Below are 12838 nucleotides of genomic sequence, written 5' to 3'. Positions count from 1 at the left end.
AATTTAATTAATATATAAATTAGTTTTCTCATATAACTTTTCCAAATTGTTTTATTATTTGCAAATATATTAGTTTTAACTCAAAATCTTATTTTTTTTTTCTTAAACTAGCTATGAGAAAGTTATATATGTAGGTTGATGTGAAACCAAAGCGATAAGCATCATATGATTATCATCAACATTAGTTACCAGCTAGTGACGTGGAACTTACAAGGATCCAACTTATATAAAAAAAAAACTTTTAAGAATTTATATTAAAATAAATCTCTTGTAATAAATTATATCAGAAATTACAATTAAGAAAGAAGCCTTTTTAAACTTTCCACAATGTCTTATTATATCATATGAATCACGCCTTTGTTTTATCATAAAAATAAATTCCGTTTAAAATACGTGTCGATTGAGTGTGACATTTTCCTTTATAATTGGCTATCCGCAAGTTAACAAAAAGCAAATTAATATTTTATTAATTATATATATATATATATATATATATATATATATATATATATATATATATATATATATATATATATATATATATATATATATATATAAAATTAAAACTAAATTCGTTTTAAAATAAAAAGTAGTTTTTCCCTTAAGGTATGTTTGGTTAATTGTTTTCCAATAATGACTTATTTTACTTATTTTCCATAATTTGGTTAAAGGTTGTGGTATGGTTGGTTACACCAGATTTCAGGCTGGAACTACCTCTTAGTGCCATTTTCATTTTACAATCAATCCTAATTGATCTCAAAAAAGCATAATTAATTAATAATTAATTAAGGCAGTTTGAATGTATGGAGCTATAAGAAAAAAAAAAGAAAACCGCAGTTTCAGTTAATCTAGAAGTCTCTTTCGTTCATTCATTGAGTGTGAAGTGCGACGGCATTTTCTATTAATCATTGTTTCTTCAGATTCTCTCAATTCTTTCTCTGATCATCCTTCTTTCAAGCTCCTCCACTCTCTCTTTCTTTCCCTTCGCCAAACATCCACACATAAAAAAACCACAAACCAAACCGTTCAAATCAATAATCGCAATCAGACGCGCTATTTTTTTTTCTCGTATACTTTGCTTCCGATGGTCCACCAAGTCGTCCTCCCTCCGAAGCCGGTGCAAAACCGCCGGAGGCGTGGCGTTGGCGAGGTGGCCGGGGGAGGCGCGGCTGAGTGCGCCGCCGTGTGTTGCTGCTTCCCGTGCGTGGTCGTCCACATCGCCGTGCTGGCCGTCTACAAGGTCCCCAAGAAGCTTGTCCTTAAAGCCGCGCGCAAGAGACGACATGGTTTGCTGAGGAACAACAAGAACAACGATGATAACAACAGCAGCAGCATCAACCCCCTTGTCGTAAACAAGGGCAATGATATCGTGGTGTTGCACCCGCACAGGGCTAGCAGTGTCGATTTGTGGAGCTACGGCGTGGAAGACACGCGCTTGGAGGAGTTTATTAGGCAATTACCGGAGAACGAGATGGACGAGGATGAAGAGGGGTTCGAGAAGGAGATGTGGGCCCGGTTCGCCGGAACCGGGTTCTGGCGGAGCGAGTCTCAGCGCCAACCGTAACTCTGACCCGGACCGGTCCAGCCTTTGCACATATAAGATAAGAAGATTACCATAACGCCTATAGGAGAGGGTGTCCAAACGATGTCGTGACGAGGTCATGTGACACGTGTTGTGTGGTTTACGAATTCGGCGAAGCTATGTTCGTGTGAGTAGGGACAAGCGAGACGGCGACGTGTCGATGGTTACGGTTATGTTCAACGTGTGCTTGGATTTTATTTTATTTTCGTTCTTTCGGATAATTTTAATTAGGACAATTATCGATTTTTTTGGAAAAAGATGTACATTTTTTTGGTAAAATTGATAGAACCAGATCAAAATTAATATTTTGAATTTGCCTTGAACTGATATTGATACGAGGAAGGTTCCTTTGTACATTAGTTTAAATTTTCTTTGTACATAAATATAAGAAATTAATAACCTTTTGTTTTACATTCGCTTCATGTTCTTCTTTCCGATAATTGTTTGAGTTTTTGTTAAGGTGGGATTAAGGGCACTAATCTATTTTACTTATCTTAATTTTGGTTGAAAACGTGAAAATGTGGTTGACTCCAACACCCTAGTAGTAGCTTATTAATGAACAGAAGAAAAAAATTGATATCTATTAACGTCACTTGAGTACGACTTAACGAAACGGAATAACACACATATTTAAGTGAACGTAGTTTTTTTGACCCTGGAGGCTAAATGAGAGCGATGTTTTAGACTTTATTGAAAAAATTGGGATTAAAATTTATGACAGTTGAAATTGACTATTAGTTGCAAAAAGTACACTTTAATAATGTAAATCAATTTGTAAATTTTCTTAGATTTTTAATTTTTTCACGAAACTAACATTGATACACAAAGAGAGATGTAATGAGAATGTGATTTTAATATCTTTATTTTCTAAATTTCTCTTTTCAATTTATTTTTTGTCTTTTTTTTCTTATTTCACACTTTTTTGATGATTTCTTTTGAAATAACTTTCTGACTAGAGACATAATTATAATCATTATATAAATCAATGTTCATTAAGTTGAGCTTTTTATTTTATCTTTATTTAATTTTATTATAATTTTTTATCAAAATTAATAAATCTTTATATTTTATTAAATCACATTTGAACACAGCATAATATTTTAAATAAGTCACATAATAACATTAATTTGTCAATTATTTCAAATGAGTCACATAATTAATAAAATTAAATTATTAATTAATTCTAACATTCTCTCACTTGATTCATGATGTCATAATATTTTGTTATTTAATACATAAACATAATGCACATTAAGGAGTTACATAAATTGGTTCCATATCATTGTTCGTGATTAAAGATATAAAGTTATGGTGATTGCATATCATTTAGTCGACATGTTTCCTCTCGTGTATTATTGTCATCTCTTTCTACTTAATGTGACTTTATAATGAAAAGTCCATAATAGATTCAAATATAATGTCATTTTAATAACAATAACAAAATTTGTTTTCTTCATCTTAATTTGCATGCATAAACATAAGGAAGAAAACATAAATTTTAAAAACTTAGACATGAAAGAACTTAAAATGTTACATAAGCATTAATAACATTCAACATTCACTAGTAGATATAATGTTCATATTCTTTACATGGCTAGCAAACAATTAAGGCAGTAACCATTTTGTCAAAGGGTCAACAATCATAAGATCGATGCTAATATGTTCTATTGACACTCTATTATGAACTTCTTTTTTAACGACAAAGTATTTCAATTTCATATGCTTAGCACTTTTGAAATACTTGTCGTTCTTAGAAAAGAATATTGTTACAAAATTATCACAATAAATTCTTACTGGTTTGACAATATGTTGACTATTTTGAGTCTTGAAATAATGCTCTGCAACTAATTAGCCTAAATCGTGGCCTCAAAGCATGCAATAATGACGGAATGCTTCACACTTTTTCATGAAATTGCTCCTCTGACTAAAACATACGCATAACAAAATGTAGACTTTCTTGTATTCGTACAACCATCAAGGTCTTAATCTATATAATCAATCACCTTAAGGTGATCAGATTTCTTATAAGTAAGCATGTGATTTTTTGTTCCTTGTAGATCACTTAAAACTTTCTTTGTAGCTTTCCAATGATCCAGACCTAAATTACTCTAGCATCTACCAAGCATGCCAACAATAAAGTTAATAAGCCTCGTACATGTTTGAGCATACATCAAACTCCCAACAATAGACGCGTAAAGGATATCTTCCATTTGACGCAACTCAAGATCATAATGAGCTACTGATGCCATGATAATTCTAAAGGAATATTTCTTAGAAACAGGCAAAAAGTTTCCTTATAGTCAATGTCATCTTTTTTTTATTAAAACCTTTGACAACAAGTCAAACCTTATAATGTTAGATATTGCCATGAGAGTCACGTCTAGTCTTAAAGACCCATTTACACCCAACTCATGTGGTTGCTCTACTACTGGCTTGTAGTCTTAATTGTTGTGTGGTTCTACAACGTGAAGAGCAACAACTCTTGTAGAAGAGGTACTAGTTATAGGAACATGTACTCTAACTTCCTTACTCTTTACATTTTGTGAATTTTCACTCCCACTAGTTTCATCATTCTCAATGAACTAACATTTCCATTTTCAACGAATCTTGTATATGGGTAGGAGAGTAAAACATATGCCCTTTTTATTTATTTTTTGGATAACTAATGAAATATTCACTAACTGTTCTTTTATCAAGTTTCTTTTGGATAACTAATGAACCAACATATTGTGCAAGTCATCCACATTCCACTTGTCTTTCATGGTGTTATAATTCATTTGAACCAAGCCATACTCAGACAATAACGAGTTCAAAATGAACTACACGAGAAAACTTTCATCTACAATCATTCCTAGAGACTTGAGTCTTGTTGCAATATTTGTCATCTCGATCACGTGCTCGTGCATAATATGCGAACAATCAAACTTCATGGTGGTCAAGGTACTCATCAATGTCCCAATAAGGGATTTGTCTTCCACAAAATTCATAAACTCTTTTGCATGTCAGTTTTCGAAAGAGCAGACTTAATGTTGCTTGCTATGCTCAATCACATAAACAATAGTCTAAGTTTGTTAGACCTTTTCCAACCTTTATAATAAAATTTCTTTTCATGGCTACTAGCATCAATGATAACAGTCGAATTTTCAACTTGAAAAGCTAAATCAAGATTTATTACACCTAAGTAAAATTGGACTTGTTCATTCTAGTCACAAAAATTCAATCCATTGAAAATTAGAGCAAATGTAGCGAGCGAATGTAGAAATACAAGAACAAATACTTGCAATTAACATATGTCTAACATTAATGTTTTAAGGGTTAAATATGTTTTTAGTCCCTAAACTATTGGCCGTTTCTGGTTTTCGTCCCTCTTTCAAAATAAGGTACAATTTGGTCTCATTCTTTTCGAAACTTTAGTTTTAGTCCTCGAAACTTTGGTTTTAGTCCTCGAAAACTAATCTCGAAAACTACCAAATTTTTAACGGTGTTAGTTTTCGAGGACTAAAACCAAATTTTCGAAAAAAATGAGGACCAAATTGTACCTTATTTTGAAAGAGGGACGAAAACCAGAAACGACCAATAATTTAGGGACTAAAAACATATTTAACCCATGTTTTAAAAACTAAACACAAATATAGACATAAATAATCATTCTATGCATATTAATGTTTTCCTTTAGAAGATTCATTAACACAAATATAATGATATTAATCATATTATAATATTAATGATAATTAAACTATACCTAAACTAAAATTACTTACTACTTTGGATATATAAATAAAACTAGTAATGTATACAAAATTATCTAGATCATGTTCATTAATTATAAAAACAATTAATTAACCTTTAACGATCCTTAAACATCTTATAATAATAAACTTAAATTAATCCATAAATTAATTAGTCATAATTTAATATCTTGAAATAAAAACATTAATAATTTAAAATTAAATAACTTAAAAAAAATTGGCCTCTGATAACTAACAAAATTCATACTTGATTTCAAATAAATAAATACATTTAATTGTTATTAATCATTTATAGTATTTTTCATTAATTTTAATTTAACAATAACAAAATATATCCATTACTACAAATTAAAAATACATTACTCATATAATAAAATATCAACATTAATTTTATCGATGACGTAAACCAATAAGAACGCTACACGTGAATCTAACTTTCTAAGCATTTGCACTATCGGGAGGAAAACTTTAATGGCATATAACGATAAAAATAAATAAACAAATAAACAAATAACATAATCGCAATGCATAAAATCTTTAGAATAACCCAATTCAATTAATATCATGATTCATTGGGATATGTTTTCCAGCGTTAACGTTACAAGGGAAAGCATCACGTCACACAAGAAAACATCAATTCAATTTAATTCAAGACATGCTCATTATTAATTTTGTTTTCTTAAACTATTAATTCTTTCTAAAAAAATCTATTACATATAATTCTCATATATTAACATCCATAAATTATAATAGAATATTAACCTTTATCCACAAGAGAGTATGTCTTCAATATTTTTTCCATCTATCTTTTTATCTTTTTTTTTCTCCTTTCATTATGAACAAAACAATATGACAAAAAGACAAAATCCTAATTTCTACTGTAAACTAACTTTTAGAAAGTGTTTTATTTTATTTTATTTTTTTATTTTATTATATTATAACTTTTTATAATAATTAATAGACTTTTATATTTTATTAAATCTTCGATTAAATCCATCCTAATATTTTAAATGAATCAAATAATAAAATTAATTTGTCAATTAATTCTAACATTTTATTTTATTTATTCAAAAATTTATTTTTTATGTAAAAAAAATGTAATGTTAGAATATAATAATGTTATATTTTCAATTAATTATAATTTAACTTTTACATTGTGCTTAGCAAATAAAGTAAAACTTAAATGAAATGCTCCAAATTTGAACTGTTTTAATTTCATACAACTTTTTTTTTTTAATATTTAGCAAAACAAAAATTAAATATCAAACATTAAAAAAATTCTAAAACTTTACCCTCTTTTTTAATTTCTTTTCAAAAACCATATTTCAGTACGTATAACATTTTAAATTCTGTAAAGAATAAATTCATAGATGAGATATTTGTTAAAATAAATGGCTAACAACTTGTCATTTGAGATTACGATGTCCAGTCTTTGGTACGTTGTACTTGGTTGTATACATGGACTATGATTCGAAATGGTCCCCAGAACCCATTCTATGCGAAAGAGTAATGCCATACTTCAAATATTTCATCAAATACAGGCTAAGTATTTTTTTAGGTTTTCTTTAAACAGAAAATACTTGTTATATTTCTTAATTTTAAAATAACTTATTTTTCATTATCTTCTAATAGCATTTTATTTTTATATTTAAAGAAACTCCTTAATAATAAAACTATAATAAATATTATGACATGTATATGTTTTCTCTCTCTCACACACAGAGACACATATATATAAGGAGTATGGAAGTCCAAAAATATTAGGTTAAACTAATTTACGTGATTGTGATTAAGAGTAATAAAAAAGTTGGTCTCGTGTTGCTTTTATTTTAGTCGAAATCAAAGTAATCATATGGTTGTAATCAAATTTTTTGCAACAAGGTTGGATTCGAATGTGTTTAATTCGAACATGGATGAACTATGAGAGTAAAAGCACATATTAGTGTTGGGTATAATGGTGCATGTGTTATAGGATTAAAGTAAGAGAATGGGGCATAAACTTGGGAGTTAGATGAATTTATAAAGGGTGTTTGAGAATACTAGTATAGTAGAAGAAGAAAAATATATAATAGAGAAAATGGCTTGAGTATGTATTGACGATGTTTTTGTATGTGATGACATTTTATGTTCATGTGTAACATGATTGTGCTTAGTTTTGTGAATGATGGAATCAAATTGAGAGTTAAATGCAATTAAGTAATCTCATCTATGACATCAATATTAGCATCAATCTAAAATATGATATAATTGATTGTAGAATATGGAAGTCCATTATTTATCATATGTGTAGAAGGGCATAGATAGAATTGTTTGGACTTTTATTTTAGACAGGGGATGAGTTCTTAAGATGTTAGAATAAGGATTGTCATAAAAACCTTAGTTTGAGGAACATAAAGAGACCTAAAGAGTTGAACATGCAGTCGCACAATTTCTATTTATGACATTGGTTGGAAGGTTTCCTTACTTGAACAAGCAAGAGATTTGTTTGTGGAGAAAACAAGAAAGGATTTAACACTCGGGCCTTAGGTTAAAACATCTTAATTTAATTTAGTGAATGGTGTATATACTTGTTCAACTCTTCCTTTTTCATAATTATTGTTGTTAATGTGTATGTTCATTTTAGTTGTTTAATTATGTTTCTATTTCAAATGTATCTATACTTTCATTAAAGTTGTTATCTATATATAATTAGAATTGGAGTCAAAATGAGGACATACAACTATTATTATAGTTTATACATCGGATAAAAAATTATTATATATATTACACAAAAGATATTTTATAAATATAATTTTTTAATTGAATAAAATGATTTTGGTATTTTTTTTTCTCAAGTCACAATCCATTGTCATACATTTTTACTATAAAAAATCTTCTTTCATTACAACTGCAGTCTTAACGTATATGATCTATACTTGATGCTTAGAATGTTATCGTTGGCTCTGTAATCACTGGTAAAGTTATGTTGAGTTTATTTGATTATGTGATACATGGAAGGAATCTTGTCGTTCATGACTTTTGCCCGCCATGATCTGATCATTTCAATTCATATAAGGATGATGACGTGATAATTCTAATGAATGATGCGTACTTAAAGTTTAGTTTTAGATCTTCAAGTCATCACATAAACCAAGTGGGAAAATGTTCACTAGTGCAAAATACACTTTTTATAGCGATATTTTATACCTGTTGAAATCCACCAGGTATAAAAAATGACACAATGGCAATATCATAAGTAATATAAGATTTTTTATACCAGTTACACATAAAACAGGTATTAAAAATAGTACGGTGGCAAAAATGTAATAAATGACAAAAACTTTTACACCGGTTAGAATCAAAACAGGAATAAAAAGATATTTTTCCTATACCTATTAAACTTATAACTGGTGTAAAAATAAAGCGGTGGAAAAAATGTAATATTAAATGCTAAAACCCTAACATATATTCTTTCCTCTTTTCCATTCACAACCAAACCCCAACACATATCGCTCTTTTCCTTCCTCTAGCCTCCGCCACCACCGTGCCATTTACGCGGGTTGCTAACCTGCTTCAACTGTTGTAGGTCTTTCCAACCTCGATGGTCGCCTCCTCACCGCCCGTCCCAGCCCCAAGGTCGCCGATCTAGGCTTCGTCAGTGAGGTCTCCAGAGTCGACCCCACAGTCCTCTGCTCCCTCATCGACACCAACCACATCTCGGTCGTCACCTCCGTCGCCGTTGACATTGAGGATTCCGAAGCCCTACAACATTAACGCCGACACTATCACTAGAGAACTGGCTGCAGCGCTTGGCGCGAGAAGCTAATTTTGCTGACAGACGTTGCGGGATCTAGAGGATCGGAACGGTTCCAACAACTTGGTGAAGAAGATTGACATAAATTTTACCTTTCATAACATTATGGATTATATTACTTGCATTTATTTATGTTTCTAATTTTTAATGTTCTTTTCTGTTTATGTTGTTTCATGAAGATATGATCTGTCTAATATTCTTGCGCGTCTCTTGATAGTCTGTGGACATGATTATGCTTCTTGGAATAATTGAATTAATTTAATCAGACAATTAAAGTATTGCTTGTGAGTAACACCATGCTTTGCAGGTTGCAGATACCTTGTGTTGCATTCATCCTGTGATATTTTTGAGATAAATGAATCAACAAGATGAAGTATTGTTCATATTGTGCAATGAGTGTTAAGTCCAGTAATGCAGCAAAACAGAATTCCCTTTCTAGTTCATTATTGAACAATTGGATGTGTTTTTTTAAGAGATATCCTATGTTAATTCTCTCCCTCTCATCTGAGGTAGCGTGCTTAGATTTTGATCCTATAAATGTTAGTTCCACTTTTACTGATAGTTGATGTCAGAATCAAATATGTGGTCTCTTTACATGTTAAGGAAGAAGTTGAAGCAGTCTTAAAGAGACATTTAACCAGCATGAAACAGTAGGAACTAATCGTCGTTAAAAACCCAAAATATTCGACGTTGTATGCGATTTTTGTACTAGTGAAGTCTTTTTATTTGATTGTCACATTAAAAGCAACTTTACTGTTGCACGACTACTACAATGTGAATATGCCAAAATTAAAATCCTGCATGAAAGAAAAGTCAAATCCCTTGAACTTAACTCCTAGAAGCCGAAAGTTTTTAATTTTGGTTGTCACGCAACTTTGTTGTTGCGGCACTATTCTGAAAGTAAAGCAATTTTACTGTTGTGCTTATGTTAAATTCTAAACATGGTTGTGCATTAAATGGAAATCAAATGTGAATTAAAAGTTTGAAGGTTACAAATGCTTTTAATTAGAAAAGTGCATCTACTGACACACATGGCATAATGCTTTGTTTTATGAATTATATGTAATTGTTAATTAAACTTACATGAAGGAAATTCAATTAAGTTGAATTTCGGGTGAGTTATAATTCTAATTAAAATTAAAAGTTTTAGTAATTTTGTTGTTATTTTAAATTGCTCATGTTATGGTGTTTTGAATCCAAAAACACTGTTAAGAGAATGTAGATGTATTATTTTGAAATTCCATTGGAGTGTGTATTTATCACGTGTACCATTATGTGGTCAATTTCTGAAGAAGTATTATGAAAATTATTCATAATATAAAGAATGTTAAATTATGAATATATAATAATTAGTCATTGTTATAAGGATGTTATGGATTATCCAAAGGTGAACCATTGTTTATAATTGATGACGTTAAAGTGAGACATTTCATATACTTAGTAAATATGTTTGTATATCCAAAGATAGCATACATATAGACTTAAGTATGATTGATTGTTTATTAAAGTATATTCATTTTAGTTTCTTAATTGTATGGAATTTGTCAGTTTAAGAATCACCCAAAGGTGAACTTAAATGATTACCTATCCGTTTAAGTGTCACCCAAAGGTGAACATAAATGTATGACTATTGTAGTTATTTTGTTTGAATGCATTAATTTTATCAAAGCATTAATGTATGAGCTTGTATATTATTTCCAGCTTACATGAGTTTATCAGGTTTGAGCAACAATGTGGTCAAGTTTAATGGACTCAATTATGCTGATTGGTTAGAACAAATTCAGCTCCAACTGGTGTGTTAGACTTGGATATGGCAATTATGATGGATGAAATGCCCGCAACCATTATAGAGATTAGTACAAGTGATGAGAAGTCTCTTTATGAGGCTTGGCATAGGTCTAACAGGTTGTCACTAAACTTGATGCGCATGTATATGGCAGAGAATGAGCCTTCTATGCCTAAAACAGAAAACGCAAAGGAATTCATGAAAATGATCAATGAGTACTCACAATCAAGCATAACTGACAAGTCTATTGTAGGAACTCTTATGAGTGAGCTAACTACCAAAAAGTTTGACTGGTCACAGCCCATACATGACCATGTAACTGGAATGGCTAATATAGCAGCAAGATTGAAGTCAATGGGAATGGAGGTAAATGAATCTTTTCTAGTACAGTTCATCATGAACTCTCTTCCTCTTGAATTTGGTCAGTTCCAAGTGAACTATAACACTCTTAAGGATAAATGGAACTTTCAAGAAATCAAAGCCATGTTGGTACAAGAGGAAGAGAGATTGAAGAAAATGAAAGATCATTCTATCCATCTCACAACTCATGAAAGTGATAGCTTCAGTAAAGCCAAACCAGAAAAGAAGAACAAGAAGGACAAAGCCCTAATGAAAGTGAATAAGGGCAGTATCCAGAAGGACCATAAATGTTTCTTTTGCAAGAAAGTGGGTCACTTCAAGAAAGATTGTACGAAAAGAAAATCTTGGTTCGAAAAGAAAGGTACTTTTTATGTTTATGTAAGTTTTGAAGCAAATATAATTGAAGTGTCTAATAGTACCTGGTAGTTGGATTCTGGAGCTACCATTCATGTTTCTAATATTATGCAGGGATTCCTTTCAATCCAGCCCATAAAAGGAACTGAAAAGTATTTATATATGGGGAACATAATGAAGGCATGAATAGAAGGAATTGGGACTTACAGATTGATTCTATACACTGGTTATTGTCTGAATCTTGAAAAGTGTCTCTATGTTCCTGGTTGTGCTAGGAATTTAATTTTTGTTGCAAAGTTGGATTATTTAGGTTTTAACTTTAAGATTGAAAATGATATTTTTCATTTGTATAAACTTTCGTACTATTATGATTCTGGTACATTATTGGATGGGTTATATCGTTTAAATCTTGATGTTAATTTTTGTAAATCCCTGTTTAATGTTGAACATGTTGTTGATAGAAAATGTAGTGTAGCAAATGAATGATCTGCTTTCTTATGGCATAACAGATTGGGTCACATATCCAAAGAAAGGATGTTGAGGTTAGTGAAAAATGATATTTTATCTCAATTAGATTTTGATGACTGAGATGTATGTATTGATTGTATTAAGGGTAAACAAACAAAACACATATAAAAATATCCCGCCACAAGAAGTAGTCAACTTCTTGAGTTAATACATACTGATATTTGTGGTCCTTTTGACATTAAATCTTGAAGTGGTGAAAAATATTTTATCTCTTTTATTGATGACTTCTCACATTATTGTTATATATATATATATATATATATATATATATATATATATATATATATATATATATATATATATATCTATTACATGAAAAATCTCAATTAGTGAACGCCCTTAAGGTGTTCATAAATGAGGTTGAAAGACAATTAGATAGAAAAGTAAAAGTGGTGAGATCTGATAGAGGTGGTGAATATTCTGGTAAATATGATGAGAGTGGAAAATGTCCAGGTCCATTTGCAAAATACCTTGAAAGTCAAGGTATATGTGCACAGTATACAATGTCCGGTACACCACAACAAAATGGTGTAGCAAAAAGGAAGAATCATACTCTTATGGATATGGTTAGGAGTATGTTAAGTCATTGTAATATTCCTTTATCTTTGTGGATGTATTCATTAAAGACTGTTGTATATCTGCTTAACAGGGTTCCTAGTAAAGCAGTTTCTAAAATTCCTTATGAA

General features: G+C 30.5%; 1 protein-coding gene across 1 annotated transcript; it reads left to right on the top strand.

The window, feature by feature from the left end:
* Positions 1-843: 843 nt before the first annotated feature.
* On the top strand, positions 844-1894 carry LOC148193087 (uncharacterized). The gene has a single exon (XM_088099689.1). It carries the CDS (start codon positions 1085-1087, stop codon positions 1562-1564), a length of 480 nt encoding a protein of 159 aa, XP_087955815.1. The 5' UTR covers positions 844-1084; the 3' UTR covers positions 1565-1894.
* Positions 1895-12838: the final 10944 nt, after the last annotated feature.

This window comes from Vigna umbellata, chromosome 9 (assembly GCF_029865625.1).
Source record: "Vigna umbellata cultivar VRB3 chromosome 9, Vumbellata_1.0, whole genome shotgun sequence".
NCBI lineage: Eukaryota > Viridiplantae > Streptophyta > Magnoliopsida > Fabales > Fabaceae > Vigna > Vigna umbellata.
Note: the sequence above shows the minus strand (reverse complement) of the source record. Positions and strands in the feature narration are given on the sequence as shown.